This window comes from Formica exsecta, unplaced genomic scaffold (assembly GCF_003651465.1).
Source record: "Formica exsecta isolate Colony F162 unplaced genomic scaffold, ASM365146v1 scaffold79, whole genome shotgun sequence".
In the NCBI taxonomy this organism is placed as follows: Eukaryota; Metazoa; Arthropoda; class Insecta; order Hymenoptera; family Formicidae; genus Formica; species Formica exsecta.
The window spans coordinates 553,366-573,270 of NW_021853558.1; the positions used below are offsets into that span (position 1 = coordinate 553,366).

Genomic DNA, 19,905 nt, shown 5'->3' on the forward strand with positions numbered 1-19,905 from the left:
GGGGCTGAGTTTAAATTTAAATTGAGATAGAAGTCGGATGGATCGGCATATATACATGAGTAACTTGTAAAAAAACTGCGACATCGGAGAGGCGAACAAGAGTTATTATCAATTACAAACGAGAGAAAAATTAAACGTTTAACATGAATTTAAATTTCGAACATTTGCATATAATTTGACAAGAATAAACTAATTATGAAGAAATATGATGCACACCGAGGGAACAACAGGATCTGAACATGGAAAACATCAATCTTATCCATCAAGCTCGATTAACGTCTATCATTCATCAAGTTTATATTTAAGATTATACGCACGATATTTCTCAGCCTTCGCTCCCACAACCTCTCTCGACTATATATCATTTGATAAATCGCGACTTAGCGTTTCTTAACAAAAATTTTTTCGGCCTTCATATTTTTTTTATAATTTTGCAATTTTTAGCATTAAATATTATTGTTGTTTAGATCACAGATCAAAATTCTGTTGAAATCTGCTTAAAATAAATCTATTTGCAACAAACTTTGTTAATGAAACAAAAAATGTTTTTAAATGAAACACTGGTTTTTTATTTTTTTTATAAATTTTCGATTTCGCCAGCAATGCGAATCATCGTTTTTGGATGGCACCTTTTTACAACGTGCGATGCATCAGAAAAGTACAACGCGTTTTATCAAGCTCGCTGTTCAAAACTCACTCAGTTTTTTGTTACATGCACTACTGGTTTGTTCAAATCAATCATTTTTACGACCATCATTGCAAAGTACATGCGTCGACAATTGATAACTGTATAATTTGCGGTTACTCTTTCGTTGTCAAAAATGAATTCGTGTTGAAACGTTGCACGAATATAAAATTTATTGGTTTTTTTATGCAAAAGTATAACAAACATACTCGTACATGATACAATAATATTTGTAATAATTGTCTTTCTTTCTCTCGTTATATCACATCAGTGTTTCATTATATTTAATTAATATTTTAATGAGAAAATCTTTCACGATTGCGTTTCTATTGCCATAAATATACAAATACAGTAATATATGAAAGTCTAAATTATCACAATTGTTTACAAAATTGTTGCTGAAAATATTTTTTTACAATCTAAAAAGATCTAATATTAACTTAATCTATTTACGTATAAATTTCCTTTTCAAAAAAAGCGCTCAAAACGAGACTTAACGAACTCCAGTTTATCTACTCGCGATGGATGCACTCTCGCGGAGCTTTCTTCCAGCAACATCTCGCAATGAACCTTACTTTCTCGACCCGGGCTCGCAACAAATGACCGCCGTCTCTCGCCGCGTATCTCGGCGAGATGGTCCCGAAGCTAAAAACCCGGGGAAAATTATCTCTCAACGTCCGACGCGCGACCGCGTTTCCCAGTTCCGACGTTCCTCACGCGACTGTTTTCCGCACACATCTGCTGGAAAAATCTTTTTCCGCTCGCGCTTGCTTCGGCGATGATGAATAAAAGTCCTCGTACTCACGTATGCCTCGAAAGTACGCGCGCGTGTGTATGTGTGTGTGTGTGTATGCGCGCGCACTGTCGACATTATTAAATTCCTTTCTATATTACGTTTTCTCGGAGAGCGAATGTAATCTTCCGAGCCCCTTTTTCGTCCCTCTCACCTCCCCCGTGCTTTCTTCCTCCGCAAACCGGAAGGAAGAGGTTTTCCTACCCTGCGTCAAGGTAATAAATACCCCTGAACAAATTGCTTCTGCCATTTGACATCGGCTCGGCGCAATGACCTAATAAGAATCACATACAAGAATTCCCAGCATGTAGATACGCCTCTCCAAGCAGCATTCCGTTCAGCTCGAACCCCGTTATTCGTCCGTTACGCGTTGCCGATGAATAGAAACTTTTCCCGGATATTGACAGCCCTTCAACGAATTATCCGAAACTTAATCAATCACAAATTATTTCTGAACAAACAAATGTTTAAAAACAATATTTTCCGAATCTGTGACTATTCTATGAATGTATAATCGTATTAAAAATGAATCCAAAATGCAATGGCATTTTGCGATCGATAAAAGACAATGTTTTCAATTTTTAACATGCATCTAAATTCTAAAAAATTGTTAACGCTTCAAAATACTTAGTTCCGTTAATTAAAACGTTAATAAAAAATTATATTTTGGTACAATTAATTCGTAGCTACATTTGTTTTATTTTTGCTTGTCAAATACGAAATCATAAAATAAAAATCTCTTTTTATCTCAAATACAATGATTATATTGTTTGTGCTTAATTCTTTAAAGTAATTTTTTTGATCAATCAACATTCATATAATTATAATATTAGAAGCAAATGTGTTAAAGTATTATATGACGTGATAGAGAACATTATTCATCTAAGATTCAGATACACCGTGCACTGTTACAGATTCGTCGTCGATATCGATAATGGAGATAATATCCTGGCGACATCCTCGATCGGAATCGATAGTACATTGGCTTCTGACGCACTCGAAGCACACCGATCCTGATGTATGTGCGAGTGAAACACGCACGCATACGTATATCGGTGTACACATGCACACGTAATAGGGATGGAATCAAACTCAATACATACTCATGAATCTGAATCAATCCAATGGCCCAAGTGTCGTTACATTGAAATCGCGTATAATACTCGAAAAAATTGCTGTTTCATTCCAAATTTCTGTATTATACTTATAAAATACTTCACTCTCGCAAAGTGCTCGGCACAAAATCAAGCTCCTATTGAAACTCGAGATAACTATATCCAGAATTTAAAAATGTATTGCAAGTGTACTTCAAATTTTATAGAAACCGATAGAAATAAAACTCACAAGCATTATTATATTTTTGCAAATTGTATTACGTAATAAAAAGGAAAGGAAAAGAAAAGAAAAATTAATCTATTAATGATAATTCACAAAGCAATATTTGCTTGCACTTTGTTAAGCCAAGTATCTATTATACATGTATATTTTTAATTGCGAGTTATATATTTTATTTTATAATGCTTTTAAATATCCTGTTTTTATGAATAATAATATTATTTTCATTACTTACATATTGCAATATATTTCGTTTCATTTCTACTCAATTAAAAAATCTAATGCCATTATTTCTCTATTTATAGTTTCAATATTATCCACAATATATTCGATTCCATCTGTATTTGTCGTTTGCACGCGCACATACGCTTCGAACAGATGCATGCACATGTGCATAGACTGAGCCTGTAGTATTAGCGCTATATGCCGGTAAACAATTGCGTTCGACTGGATGCACTAATTACGCTTGCATTCCGGAGCGCACTAAAGTCATGAATTTTCAATATCGTGCGCGGGCGCCAATTATCAAGTCGCTTTCGATAAAATCGGATCTCATCCTTGAGTCGGTTTGGAACGAGAATCGAGCGGTGCTTCTCTCATTACTGATTTCTCGCTGACGGCATCGCTATTTAAAGTCCTTCAACACATTTGCAGTTGATCTATGACCTTTTTCTAGTACTATGTAAAATTTATGCTTGGCATTTCTACCATCGAGTGGAAAGATTCGACTTTACGTCGATCTAAAACTTTTATCAAGAGAATTCTCAAGCAGATTATTTCTCTCGAAACAAGTACCTTCACCAAAATTTCCCGACAATCTTTAAATCATCTTTAGATTCACATCATTCTGTTCTTAAATAAATAAAAATTAAAAAAAAAAAAAAAGAGTTGAAAAAATTACACTCGACATAGAATGTGTATCTTTCTCAGCCATCAACGATCACGACTCAAAAGCCGAACGCGTGGAAGCGACGTCTCAACGAAGCTTCCAAGGAAAAACTGATATTTTTCGGCGGGTCGAAGGGAACACCGTTCAATCTTATCCCTCGCTTCTCCGTCCTCTTCTCGCCCCCGGTATAATCTGCCGCGAACGCACCGCGGTTGCTACAGACTTGATTGATAGCAGCGTCGGTTTATCCGCCGATAGCCCCATCTCCCCCTCCCTATCTCTCCTTCGTCTCTCATAACCGTCGGCGAATATTCTCGATACGTTCCCGACAGACACATACTACAATGCTCGTTTCGGTTTCCCAGGCGCGAGAGTGCGGTGACCAAGGCTCCGATATATACGCACACAAGAGCGACGAAACCCCTTTTACATTCGCGTAACAGAGACAGGGGGAATCGCAGTCGTGTCGCGTCGGGATGGCGAGAGGGCACCGGCCGTGCGCAAATTACTTGAGGTTTCCGGCAACTGGCGCTAATTGAATTCCCCGATGAATCGAACTCTACATAGGGCACCCGAGCGGAATATTGGCTCTTTTCAACGGCGTTTTCAATGGACACTCGACCGACCGGCCGGCCGAACTCGACTGACCGTGCCCGATGCGGTCTGGCTAGGCCGAAACAGAGAGAAATTGAGAGACACGTACGCGGAGAAAAAGAGAGAAAGAGAGAGAGAGAGAGATGCAATTCATTAACGCTATGTTACGTCGATAGATGCGCAAATTTGTATAAAATTCAAAATTGACGAAACAAAAAAAATTTTTAAAGATAAAGATTTTTAATATGTATGATGAAAAGAAGAAGAGAGAGAGAACAAGAAAGAGACTTTTATAGCTTGCACAGTATTAAAAAAATTTTTAAACATATATTAAATCTTTATCTTAAAATAATAAATCTTTTAAAATATTTTCTGAAACTTTTTCGAAACACGATTTTCCGCGAGTCGTCGTATCTTTTCAGGAAAGTAAGGTTTCATAAATATTTCATCAAGTATCATTCTAAATAAGATGATATTGCCAGTGCATATTCTGCAACAATGTTCTATATATACTGCGTTAACGATATATTTATTAAAAAAAAAAAGAAAGAAGAAAAAACCGTACCCGAATAGCAATTTGAATTCCGCGATGGGTCTTAAACGTGAAATGAGATACGGCGATTCGTCGTCCTCTACATAGGAGTGAAGATATCACAAATATAATATACACGGTGATGCGACGCGAGACGCGATGTAACGTCGCGACGGTGACGTTGCGAACGCGCGTCTGCAGCCCGCGAGATAAAGGCCGCGTCCAGGCGGTGGATAATTACCTTGCCTTTGGCTGGTATCGCGCATGTAGTTGTTATCGGGGTGTCGGGGTAAACAGACGGACAAGGGGTTGAGAAAGTAAGCGAGAAAGAAGAGCATAGGGGAAAGAGAAAGAAGGAAGGGGAGAGGGAGACGACCGGCTCTTCCGGTTCTCGCTTTCGCGTCTCTCCTTTCATCGTCTCAGGTCGCCGGTGCAAATTAAATGACCGCGAAGGCGCTTTGAAGTTGGAAGCTCGCCGCGGGAAGCGAGTAATTTATTCTCCGCGCTCTTCGCGCCGTGGAGCCGCGACGCGAACAACGACGGCCACGTTCGCTGATTACGGCAGCGTCAGACGCGTTAATTCACGACGGCAAAGCGCCGGGACCGGCGGTTTCGCGAGCGGACGAGTGCAGCACGCTTTTCTCGTCGCGGCTGAGAGCCGCGTCAGCCATTTTGCATTCCGAGAAAAATTCTTGTAACTTAACATTCGTATAAATTACGACGTCGCGCGCGCTTTTGTCGTGTCTCGCTTTCCAGTATTTTTAACGATAGAGGTGGTTCTTCTCGCTTCTTCAGACTCTAGACTTTTCAGTATTAATCAAGACTAATCTAATTGCTAAATAAGATTGTTTATTCGTTCAAAAATAGATGCGTGCGACTTTTAAGTATGTATCTATTGTACTTCGAAAATTGTCTCCGTAATTGCTGCGAGCTTCCCGTGCGTGACTTCCCGTATTCTTTCGTATCTTAAATTTCATTCCAATATACGTAATGTTCTGCAAGATCCTTGAACAAAATAAACTTGTTCCGGTGAAATGTAAGCCCACGAGAAATAACGCGAAGCAGTTTTTTAATAAAGAAAGAAATGCGAAGGCGGTAACTTGACACTTACTCGCGCGAGTTTACATTCGCGAGCGGGTCCTTTTTAAAAACTGGACACTCGGTACGGAGACGAAATGAAGTGAGGTCGCGTCGCGGATTAACTTCCGGCCGCGTTGAATAAATAGCCGTTTGTCTACCCTCAAGGATGACCAACGGTCGTGCACCGGAACCAACGCGTATGTGTCCCAAAATGGGGTTAATATAAAACCCAGCTCCCATGTTCGCCCGTGTGGCACGCTAAAAAGGGGTTATTAATGTCTCGAAATTAGAGCAACCGTGACAAAAGTTTCACCGCACCGGTAATCATGATACACGACACACCTGCACTTCTCTCCCATCTTTTCTCCCTCTCTTTCTATCTAGCTTTTATATCATGCGATTCCTTGTAAATCCGCATCGTTCGTATCGTTTTTTCGAGAAACGTTCGCCCCGAACGCGAACGTGCGTTGACAAGTCGATCGGAATATCTGCGTGCGAACAACATCTCGTGGAATTATATTGTACCGTCATTCATCTCTAATGAGAAACCGTGCGAGATCGACTTCCTCTCGGAATTCTAACGAGAAAATGCATATATGTACATCCGCATATATGGAATAGTTCTGATGACAAAGCAGTCGCGTCATTCTTTATTTCATTGGAATATGATAGGATTTCCGTCAATTTTCTAAAGATGTTAGATAAGTGACTGTATATGAGAAAGATAAAGTTTAGCAAAGCAAATATAATGAAAATAATTTCTGTTATAATCGAAATACGTTTTAACTGCGACGGGAATTACCAAGTGAAAACAGTCGTTGATGTATCTGTGTGACGAGATAAATAGCCGAGTTTGGTGTTAAACGCGCAATTTTTGTAAAGTAAAGTACCGTCACGAACTACATTGCGTTTGCGATGCAGATAAATCTGGGATGCGCGACGCGGCAGTAAGTTTACCGAGTGAGAGAAGGAAAGAGAGGGAAAAAGAGAGAGAGAGAGAGAGAGAGAGAGAGATATGGATCTCTTAAATAACGCCATGTATCTCGCATTCATCCTGCATCAGCTTGCGCAAGTCCCGGCCATTTTTAAACGGCGACCTCCTCGCCGAGACGCGGGGTTATCCGGGTCGGCGGAGTCCGCTTCATTTTTGTTTAAAAGTAATGCGGCGATTTCCCCGCCGGCTTAGCTTGGTATTTCTTTTAACAAAGAGAAACGTCAAGGAAAACTAATAGCGGTGGGATAACGAGCCGAGGATTACCGAGGCTTAGCGTGGGGAAAACGGTACGTCGGATACGTATACAACACACTATCATCCAAATATGATAGATTACTTCCACAATTATATAGCGCATTCACATACTTTGCCGGTTTATGTGATTCTTCGTTTAAGTGATAATTAACCGCGGACAAGATATTTAATTTTTAATTCAGAGATAACATGGATATTGATCGCTTGGATTTCTAAGTCTCTATTAAAGATTGACTTTCATTACGTCTTAAAAACAAATTTCTTTCTTTGGCATTAAAGGCTAAACGATTCTGGCGAATTAAATTTTTGTAAGGACACGAATTTGCGAATAAACAGCAAGATTTCATTTCTCGCGTAAAACTTACTCAATTTTACTTGAATACATAAAACATAAAAAATATAGTTGTCATGTAAAAATTAAACTTTTTTACGAGTAATCGTTTTTCAACATATACTAGTATCCATGATTACAAAGACGTTCGATAGTTTTAAAATACTTTATATATTTTTTAATACATTGCGCACATTACATACAAACGTATGATAAAATAAAAGTTGATGTTAAAACAAATCTCTGAATATTAATGATTTGAACTTTCCATGGCCAGAGATCTACCTCGCAATCGTGGTAGGAAAAGCTCCGCTTAGAGGCGGTTTTAGCGGTAAACGTGTACGCAATGTGTATTCCGCATTAAAACAAACACGGAAGCCCTTCAAGAGTTTCGCACCAATCAAAGGATTCGTGTTTCCTTGTTAGCGAAATTTCCAGCGCGCGCATCGGAATACACCATTCGTCTCTCGGTCGTTCGCTAACTGGCGGACCATACACAGACCAGAACTACTGACAATTTGCGGTTGCTTAAAGAGAAGAGAAGCTCCTCCGCTAATGCTCTAAAGGACGAACTCGAATTTTGCGGCATGCGAAATCGAAATGGTAGAGACGGAAGATACCTCGAAAGTTTATTTCTAATTTTAATGATTGATTCTCCGATAAATTTGCAGACGATTTATCCTTGGAATTTTGGCAGAGATTTATCGTGAGTTCAAACGTCCAAACAACATTCACATATAATTTTCAACAAAATTCAATATTGAATATTTTTAATATTCTCAATAAAATTTTTGATTAAATTTCCGGAAAAAGGAAATCGCAAGTTTTAAAGCGTATTGACTGCAAAATTATTAACAAAGATTTTAAAATAATAAAATTTTGTTTTTGGTAAAAATATGATGCTATAAAAATATTAGTAGCGCATTTTTTGAAATATAGATAATGGAATCTTTATTTTTCACAGTTTCAAAAATATATTCATAAAATCCCTAATTTCAAATAATGATTTCGTTTGCAAGTAGAGATGGTCAATTTTATCTTAATTTCATTTTATACAGATAATCAATTTTAATTGAAACGAGTTTTGCCTCGCTGCGCAAAAAATTGCACAAAAAAAAGTATTCGATGAAAAATCCAAGCGTCGAAAACAGAATCAATGTTATCGTAATCGTAAGTAAAATTATTGCAACGCAATTGTTACTACGTAAAGAAGAAGGCAGACGGGGAAATAGACGCAGAGAGCCAGGGAAGGAAAAGTGAGAGCGAACGAAGACGTGATTCAAGTGAAGGATCGGGCACGATCGAGCAGAGACGAATGCCATACGTATTATTGAACGTAGGACGCATTATCCGCTAATACGCTCTGCCGTATCCGGCATTATCGGAAACTCGTTCTGCTTCGTCGGAGCAGTATTTAACGGACGGGCCGCGAATGAATCCCGGCACGCTTGAAAATGGTAGACGACAACAACAACGACGGCGACCGGAGGATCTAGAAAGGGTTTCTTTGGCGAACACGCTAACGAATAAAGCCACGTCGTAACTAGAGAGAGTACGCTGTCGTGTTTGAATGCACACAAGACGCGTTTGGCTGGTTGAATACATCTCCGTCGCGTTGTCGCGAATCAATCTTCTCAATGGCGAACAACGACGAAATTGCTGACACGCTTTTCCAATGCATGTATTCTATGTTCCTTTGATCTGGATGCGGTTGTTTCAAGTTTTGCCCTCGGATTGTTCGATTTTTGTAACCGAGACAATAAGACAATGCCAGGCGCGTTGGTACTTTCTGTCCATCCCTGTACATTCCTATTCACATTTAATTACGAATTGTGCTATGAGATCCCTCATTGCAAATATTTTGTGTAAATCCCATAACCGATTTAAAATCAATTATACATTAATGTAATTGACAGCAAATATAAACAATCGCTGAGTATTAACTCGTTTTTTTTTTAAAGAAAATCCGAAAAATATAGTTATAAATAAATCTATAACTTAATTCTGAATTTATCATTTTATACGACGCGTATGAATTATTTGAAGGCGATGTCGGAGCTATAGGAATTAACGTCAGTAGCTCTCGAATCCGAAAAAGAGGATAACGCGTCCGCAAATAATCGAACTCGATCGAACGCGCCCAGCAGTCTCGTCTCCGGAGTGCATCGAATAGACACGATGAATGATTAATGCACTCGGGCAAATACTTTCGGCGCATGAGGTTTGCCGTGCAGTTACGTTGCTGCCGCCGCCGCCGTCGTCGTGCACGCGATGCACTCGGGCGCGCCATTAGGACACGATTGATCACGTGTATTTGTAACTGCTCAAACGTTACCCCGTCGAGTGATCAATCGTGCAACCACCATCCCATCGACAGTGCATCGACCGACCGACCGACCGACCGACCGGTCGAATTCCAAAGTACATACCTACTACTACTACTACTACTACTCGCGATTCGCCCCAGCAGTCAATGATCTTCTTGAGCGGCGATGCGGAACACCCCGAGAAGAGGAGATCATGCGAGGAGGGAGCCAGGCTTAAAGAGGGTTTCACCTACTTTTTCTCCAACGCAAGAGGGAGAGAGGATAATAAATCCACCTGGTTTTTTGATACAAAAACCAGTGAACGACGTTTGGAAAATAGCATCATAATTATTAATAATAAAATAGTAATTTTGTCAAAGTTTTCATTTAAGAAAATAATCATGTTTAAAGAGAGAAGTTTATATTGTAGATAGTTTATATACCTAAATAAACTGTATCGAAAAATTCAAGCCTTTAAAGTTTAAAGTATACAGTCTTTATCGAATTTTAAAATAATTTTTTTTTTTGTGGAAATTAAGAGATACCACAATTATTAAAATATATAATTACAAATAAAACAGTTATATTGAATCTACGAGAATTTTTTCCAAAGACAGCCGCTGCACAGTTTCCAATAATTAAAAGATTATTGTTTTCCGATAATGTGTGCCAATCTTATTTTTAAAAAAGTTCTCTCGGAACCTCGAACGGAATATCAACACATGTGCTCAAAATTCTTAAAGCTGCGTCGCGAAAAATATCGAACATTTTAATACGTATAAGGAAAAGAGTTTTAACGTGAAGAGAGAAAAGTGTTTCAGCATACAACAAGATTCTATACACATATATACGCTGGGAAGGTAATTCTTGGCGAACGACGTATCTCGCTTTGGCACGCTCGACCGTCTCCTCCTCTCTGCAAACTGGTTTAGCATAAATTATCGAGCGACTCCTCGCGCAAGCTCTCGCGAGGAAGCCTTCGCCGTTGACGAACTTGCAGATTGCCAACGTGGCAACGCAAATGGCAGCTGTTAATAAGGGGGAAGAAACAGCGCTTTAAAAATGCAAACGCGAAACGCGAGAATAATAAATACCGGACCACTGAGTAACCGAGAATCAACGAAACGTGAGAGACTGGAAAGTAGTACGCAACAACAGATTTACGGCAAGTGGCGCGCGTTAGATGAAGAGAAAAAAAAAGAAATAGAGAAGAAAAGAAAAAAATGTAGAGAGGAAAAGAAAAAGCAGGAAAGAAGTAAAATGTCGGGAGAGAGAAAAAAAATACAAAAAGAAAAATAACAAAAGGGGAGAACTATGTAGAAAAATGAAGTGAGAAAGTGAGTAAAGGAACGAATAAATAAATACTGAATGAATTATATCTTGACAATGAGAAAAAAAAAGAAAAAAAGGAATCATTTATGTTGTACTGAACATAAAACCGCGTTTCTTAAAAGCGCTTATCCAATGCACTACAAAGTGAAATGTATTAAATAGTAGAAGTAAAAGTAATTATTCCATATGTGCTGCAACGCGCGCGCGAACGTGCAAATAGATGTTTAATGAAAAAAAAAAAAAAAAAAAAAGAGGTAAAGTGAGAAAAAATTAAGGAGCAAGCGCGCAACACGTGATAAAATGAAATGTAATATCTAGAAATTTAGCAAATAAACTGAAAATGACGGCGAAATATAGAAATGTCAAACTCTCGCGAAGCTGGTGAAATAAACACGCTTTGCTTTACTGCATTATCCACAATCAGCGTTAGTTGTAATATATATTTGTAACCCGGAGAAAGGAGAGGAATGTGACGTAAGAGAAAGATGAAGAGACGTTAGAGGGAAAAGCTTTGCTCGCTTCCTTCACGAGAAACCATTTCTCGGCTTCGCCGAGATACGGAGATGAGAAGGAGACGCTGGGCTGCGGGCGGGACGGACAGAGGAAAAAGCGAGAGCGGATGGAAACAAAAAAAAAGAAAGGGAAAGAACGTAGAATGGAGAAGCAGCTCGCTAGAAGCTTCCTGTTCCTCACCGGAAAGAGGAAACGCCTTTCCTCCGTCCCTGCGCACCCTCGGTACTAGCACCTAACCATCCCTCTCGTACCCTCTTGCATCGCCAGAATATCCGCTTAGGTCTCATTCACGACAACGAGATATTTTAACAGTCATCTTTTGGCCGGAACGTCACTTTAGTGATATGATTTATAACTTGATTTTATAAATTATAGACTTTCTTTTCGTAAATGAGATATAGTATAAAATGTAATAAATTTTAATAAATTAATTATGTTAATAAATTTTAATACAATTTAATATTAAACCTTATGTAATATTGATCGCGCATAATTGTCATAAAAAATACTCTGAATTATAAAAATACTTCTCGGATGATCTGTATTTTTTAAAATATCGCGACATTTTCTCGAGTTCCGCGCAAAACTTCTTTCTTCTACTTTCGGTAGTCACATCCCGCCTTCAGAATTCAAACACGCGCGAGCACTATAAAACGACGGAGAGAGCGCTATAAGCCGGCGGACGACGGAACGGTATGAAACGGCCTAACAGAAATCAAATAAAATTCTCCTCAGCGACGAGGAAAGCGTCGTCTGGAGCACGGTTATGGAGAGCCGTGCACGTGTTTCGAGGGAAACGCGAAACGGAACATGTCGCTCCTATCCCTGAGATCCCTCGCAACATAAGAGACTGAATAAATTCGGTACGGAGAGAGAACGGTATTACGTAAAAGACAGACTCACCGGTGCAAGTAGCCAGAAGACAAATCGCCAGCAGAGCCGCTCGCTTCCTGGGCAACCTGCAAGCATAGAAAAGAAAAACGGTCATTATTGATTGAGCTTCTCCCGGCCAATCGAGAGACGAATCGAGAGAATAACGCTCGAGTTCGACTCGGTGACTATTAGACTTGCGATTAGACGGATTAATCTCGCGTCACGCTGGAACGCTTAATTAATTGCTCATTTGTGGCGCCCACGTGGATCTTTTGCTCAGAATATATAGTCGAGAATATTAGAGAATCGAACGTCAACTCATTGAGCTATCATTTTTTAAATTTTATTTCCTGCGAGAGTTATTTTTATTTTTAATTTAAATTATATTCCAAATATTAACACGACATTGTTTGATCTTTCAGCGTATTAATAAATAAATAATATTAAAAGTCCGCATATATGCTATTCATTATTCATTTGTTTGTACGTGCATATTCGATATAGATGGATAACCTAATTTTAACAACTGTACGAAAGCCCCAATTAATATTACACCAATATCCAATTAATGATCGTTATAGCAGCACAGAACAGACAGATTTTACACAATGGTGCTGTTTCAATTTACTATACACGAACTATAAGCGTATCTGTATTAATGGTTTCAGGAGTGACACGATAAGCGAATCAACCAACGGATAGATGAATAGATAGATAACCGCATTAAGCGGATTATATTCCGTTGGAATATCTCGGCCCGCGCGATCCAATAACAGGTATCGTTTGCGACTGCAAGTTAAAAATAAAATTCCAACCATCTCTCTCGGCTGACATTACAACGACAGATGAGAGACACGCTATCATGTCGGCGTTAAATTTCGCTCCGTAGTTTTCATATATTTTAAAAACGTAGCGCTTTGTAATTTTTCGTTGGATTATAAATCTACTCTAGTTGTGCTTGTTTCTAACTAACAAGAATCGATTTTCTACCGACGGCAAAGTGTCATGTTTAAATAAAATTAAGTAACGACAACGATTCTCGATCGTAAATCGACTCGGTCGGCGAAATTTTAATCAAATTCAGGTAAAACAACGCAAAATAGTCGGAAAACAGCAGTTGTTGGCAAAGTGATTCGCAGTTCGCTGAATTCAGTTTCAGCAAGATTATGATTTGAGTTGAAACCATTCGCAAAGAGAGTATTTGATTGTTAAATTACTCTACTCTCTCTCTCCTTGCAAAATGTGGATCTAACAATAAGTAATAAATATTCAACGGTATAACGGAACAATAAAGTAATGAATATTTAGAGGAAAATAAGCACAGGCCAAAAGAGTTGCTGTTCCAGTTCCTAAAGCTTTCATCGAGCGAGATTATGTGCAAGATGTGTTTTTGAATAAAATAAAAGGAGTTTTTGTATATTTTTTTTTAATTCCAAGTTTCTGAGAAGGGATAAAGTTTCTTTAGTGTAAAACTTTACCTCGAAACAACCTGTATCTCAAAATGCGCATTGAACTGGACGGTCAAATTGTATTATGCTATTTCCTTCGCAGAATTACAAGCGATAACGTTTCCCGTTGGAGAATCGGCGCGGCGGACCAAGTGACATTTGCCATTACCTGGCGGGGTTGACCATAGGTATGTACATAGTCTGTTATATGGTGCCACGTCGATTACACAGGATCGCTAGCCAACCCGATACACGAACCGTCTCATAACATAATCAGTAAACAGTCTTGCGAGTTAATTGGCGATATCGACTTTGCGTCTATATCACCGAGAAGGGACGGAAAAATAAGCAACAAGTCCTCGCGACTCTTCTTGCTCTCAGAAAAATTTCAACATTCCGCGAAAAACTTGGCCAAGGAGTGTCCATTTTGCAAAGTACCATTTCGCGCGGCAAAAAAAAAGCTAAAGCTGCTTTTAAAAGAAGCGAACGGAGCCTGTTCTTACACGAACAGAGTTGATACAATGTAATTTTACGAAAATCTACTACAAGTATTTATTTATCTTTAGAGGAAACAAAAATGGAAGATACCCGTATGCAGTCATCCATATTAATTTTAGCAAATGGGTAACGTACAACATTGTTTAAAATTATAGCTGCAATTATTACAATTGTGTAGTTTAAAAAATATTGGTAAAAAGTCTGAAATAATCAAGAGGCTTGATTTTTGGCATCGATACATTTTATATCACAATTTTTCATATATCAATAAGTTTCACTAAAATATATATCGTAAAATGTGTATGGCAAGATATTGTCTCTCTCCATTTCCATAATGTTATTTTAAAAAATAAAATAAGAATTTAACGAATAATGCAAGCAAAAAATATAAATAAAAAAAAAAATAATAATAATCGTTAAAACTTGTTAATCAGAATCCGTAACAACTAATCTCCTTTGCAATATGTTTTTGCGCGAATATGCACATTTCGTGTTACATGAATAATAGTGGCTTCGAGCAAAAGGTAGGGTAATAAATCATAGTTATCTACCGCTGCGCAGTTACACTGACCGCTTGATTTTACAAGTCTCTATTTGGAATAATCGCCGTGCAAATTACGTTGATTTTTTCTTCCCTAACCAACGCATATTTTCTTCTTCTTTAAACAAAGAATGATAGATAATCTCTTGCGACGAGTCCTCGAAAATGATCTGTATCGCTATGTGTATATATTTCCTCTAATTTAAAAAACATTATCAGTTTACAAACTTTTCTATCCGAAATATAAAAATTCATTTCTCGCGAGACGCTAATTGCATACAAATCAGTGTTTCAAATATAGAATCAAAAAAATCAATTGAAATATATACGTCATATCTCGCCACATGTGCGTTAAATCATCTTTGAACATTTGCCTCTTCAATTAGGATGATGGCAGGTTCGAATGAATATCTCTCACGCTAATCGATACGGGAATTAACGTCAAACGTACACATCTTAGCTTTGATAGCGTCGCGTTAAGCTAGATAGATATCCCATTAAATAACGAGCGCACGCGAATTGCATTTTACGGTGGCACGTCACGTGTGCGCGAGACGTGTATCACGTGAGAATGTGTTCCATAATTACAGTAAATAAAATAAACAGCGGAGGATTTTCGCTCTTCGTGTTTTTCTTGCTAATCACATTTTAATCGTCTAATCCGGCGCTACCAAATGTCATTATCCATCGCATGTGGAGTTAGCGGAGATAACGTTTGCGCGAGATAACACTATAGCGTTCAGAGAGAGTGACGTTTCCATTATCCGCTACATGCACCCCGCCAAACGAGATGTCGGCACTCGAGGCTGACTCAAGATATGACGACGTATCCCTTATCATATTTCGCACTCTCGTTTTCAAAGTAAAATGTAAATAAGAAGACAGAAAAAGATATTATAAATGCACGATGCTGTAAAAGTAACGAGTAAATGAAAAATTGTACGCGCAAATATTTTGACCCAAAAAATAATTCGCGAAAATTGTTCTCCCCGGTCAGTTTTCAGATTTCGGTTTGTTATGCTTTGCGAGAATTCCAATTTCACGTTCGTAATCACGTACACGTCGCGGCTACGAAAAATTTGCTTTTCATATAAATGGTGGATATACCGAAAATGTGAAACGGCGAAAGCGACGCGAATACCCGCATTGTCGTGTGCAACGTTTTAATCACGGTATACAAGTGACAAGTTAAACTGCGATTAATGGACAGTCGGTATTGACGGCGATCGCGTCGATCTCGTTAACGATCGTTGTGTCTGATCGTTATTATCGTCGAAGCGTCTACGTGTCGCAAATGTCGAAGTAATAACGCAGTAATTTAATCACGGCCTGATCGTGATCCGATTTAGTACGTTATGCGCGTGGATACTGAAGTAAACGAGAAATTCTCGCGGATCTAACTGCATTAACCCCGATGTTATTGGATCATCGTGATAACGAATCGAGATAGAAAAGCGATAAAATTTTAATGACTTCTAACGGGAAAAAATTTCGACATTATTTTCGACTTAATTTCATCGCCGAGAAAGAACAAAATTTTTAAATATTTTACATCGCAAGTGCACGTTCTTCGTTATTTTAATCACTAAAAGATATCGCAATATCCGTATCTTTCATAACTCGGAGAATGAATAATGTCTGAAGTAATTCGTCATCTTTCGCATCCACGTTAAATGAATCTTTTAATACTAAGTTGCGAATTTACACAAATTGGATCTCTCAATTACGCAAGTACGCGCGCAAGCGATGCACTCTGCGCTTTGGCGAACCGCGTGTGCAGTTTCGCGATCGAATCTGCAAATGGTCGCGCGTTAATCGGTCGACGCGAGACATCACGGTTACATTAACACCACTGCGTCGCGCACGAGACAGTTGCATCGCGTGTATTTAGCTGTTACAGTGAATAGCGTTGAAATGATTGTAGCGCGATTTCCGCGCTACAACCCTCCCCATCTCAGAAGCAACGAGCATGTCTAGCTCTAATATACATGGTGCGATTCGCTTATCACTTGAAACATGTTTTATGCAATTTCAGCGAGTTTTATGCATTTAATCTAAAAAATTAATCTAAAACAACTTTCTGCCCCTTCAAATCGTAAGAAAAATATTCCAAGTGCGACACCGTTTATCGTTCAAGAATTATCATAATGTCCACCGATTATTTCATCCGAATAAATTGTCAATCTTATCGCGACAAGTCCATAAAGTTTAAAAGTCATGCAGAAATCACAATTGAAAGTGAAGTTTGCGAACCGCCTAGATTGACTTCTGTATGGCGCGTATTCCGCCTCAAATAGGTACGCGAAATGTGCTCCTACATTCTAAACTTAACCGAGCTCGAATTAATCGCATCGATTATTAATGTCTCGGCTGTCCGAGCACAAGCAAATTGCATTAATCGCGACCGCCGCACGGTAAGGTGGAAGAGATAAGACAGCCCGCTTTACGGCACTCTCAGCCATTATTGAAGCCGATCGGAAATTATGCAAGCCAGCCTTCGAACTAAAGTTAACACGTCAAGCTTGGCTTCGTCGCGACCGCGACGCGACGTCCCGATGATGCATTACCCCTGACAGACCGGAATTCGATAGTTCGAGGTTAATGAGATAACTTGCGTCTCGCGCTTACATTGCATCTTCATAGAATTTGATCGCGGTAAAACGCGAGGAAAACGCGATAAATGTTTTTTTTTTTTTTTTTTTTTTTTTTTTTTTTTGTCAAAATGACTTTCTATCTCGTTAAAGTTTGGAGCAAAAATTTAAAATTCGCTAACATTAAACAAGTCTGTGAAAATGTGGCTAAATGTATGTATATGTATAAAGCGATAAAATTATAACAAAAGATAAACTTTAGATAAAACAATTAAAAAACCATAAAAATTTCTATTATATGTGTGTATGTATAAAGAACAAAAATTTTATTATATTTCTTAAAATATTGTTCGAAAATTAATGAGATGCCACGTTAAGCGACTCGCGTCGCTCGAGTGATAAGACCGCCGTATATAAAGTTATACTCCGCGAGAAAGCAAGCGCCGAATTTTGTGACGTTTAACGCCTAAATTTACACTCACTACACAGACACACATGCAACACAATTAAACATTGTATTCAATTATATAATGAATCGTTAATCGCGAGTCGTAATAGTCGTAAAGTAAAACGTCCTACTGAGGGGAGTGACTTACAACGTAACCGTCCGACTCGAGGCTCGCCGCACGACTGACAAGGTCTTAAAGCCATAAGCAACGCTGAGGTTACGCTGCAAAATAAACAAAGCGAGCGCTCCGAATTTTACAACGTGTTTATATTTTATAGTGTGTTATGTTTACGTTTATAAAAGTATATTATCACTCGTGACAATGTTAAATTCTGTATTCAAAATTATATGTGTATATATATATATAATATAATATAATATAATATTAACAACGGTAATAAAAGAGAGAATAAAATAAGGAATGAACGATTGCCGTATACTAATTTATGACTATTAATATAAACGTAGAGATTATATATGTAACCGCTCTCTAATAACAATTAAAGTGTAATTAATTACATCCAACACAAGACTGTATTACGGAAATAATTGATATCAATGGCGATGAGGGCGATATAACGACTCTCCCGTTGTCAGGTATATTATAGCTCAACCGCGTTTTAGTGCATACAAGAATGAAAATATGCCATACGATGTTGCATACGAGAAGATGCCATGACAGTGCCGCTTGTTACCACTGCGCAATAAACAGCCCGCAGAGCGGTGTTATGTCGTGCCATAACCCAGTTTTCCTTCCGAGCGTGCACGTTTAATAATGTGCTGAGTTAATTGCATCGATTATTAACACGATAGCCGGCCGGGTGGCACAAATTACATTAACATTGTCGTTGTACGCGAAGCACACTTTAATACCGTCGGGAGGCATTTGCAAATTATTGCACGTCATACTCGCTGCATGATTCGTAAACTCTTTCGTGATGCACGATTATAATGATTGTAATTTTTTTTTTTTTTTTTTCGTTTCGTTTGTCTATATTTATCTCAAGATAACGTAGAAAATAAGTTGAAGATAAGGTGCGAAAAAACGTATGTATAATAAATTTCTCGATAGAAATAAAAATCGTATCTGGATTTAAATTTTTAGTATTTTGATTAAGAAATAAAGTATATATAAAATATAAAAATGTATACAGTGACACAAGAGAATGCAATCGAATAAAAGATACTCTACCTCCCCTTCCCCCACATCATCTTTCTGAAATACCTTACCTGAAGTATCTTTCTCAACTATCGCGGTTCACTACCTGCGAATATTTTCTTCCCCATTGTATATCGTTATACGCTCTGCGCTTCATATATTATTGACCGGCGTTATAAATTGACAGGGCAATAGACCTCGTCGCAAACGCGCGCGGTCTAGAAACGAGCGCGTGCACCAATTAGTCGACGTTAAACACCGCCATCGCCGTGCTTATGCGGCGGCTAGAAGAGGGAGTGCCTGCGGAGACTACTCTCCGTTTACTTATCGATGCCGCTACCGCGGCAAACAGAGGCGCCGGTGTGGCCTAAGTTAGTTTACTACGGGAGAGAATACAGACACAGTGCTTTAATAAAGTTCAACGTAGATTATATATATAACGGGGCGCCGTATTACGCGCGACGTTAGAGAGAAAGCTGCCCAGGTAACGCGAGCTTTCATTACTCAGATGGGTTACGCGCGCGCTCGAAGCTGCCGTACAATGATGGTAAATTGTGATCTCCCTTGCCCCTCCCTTCACCCCTGAAATTATCCATCGAAAGCTGCGGCGAATTATTTCGCAATAATCCGACTCTGCCGCCGCGAAATTTTTTTTTCATCCACCACATTTTACGCGATATCGCAGCTATATATCGATACGTGACGCGG

At 38.7% G+C, this 19,905-nt stretch overlaps 1 protein-coding gene across 1 annotated transcript in view; it reads right to left on the reverse strand.

Moving 5' to 3' along the window:
• LOC115244038 (cadherin-87A) overlaps window positions 1-19,905 on the reverse strand; it is a 184,571-nt gene that overhangs the window by 79,224 nt on the left and 85,442 nt on the right. The window contains exon 3 of the mRNA XM_029821401.1: window positions 12,543-12,598. Coding sequence (XP_029677261.1) covers window positions 12,543-12,598 — 56 coding nt within the window. The remainder of the gene's footprint in view (window positions 1-12,542; window positions 12,599-19,905) is intronic.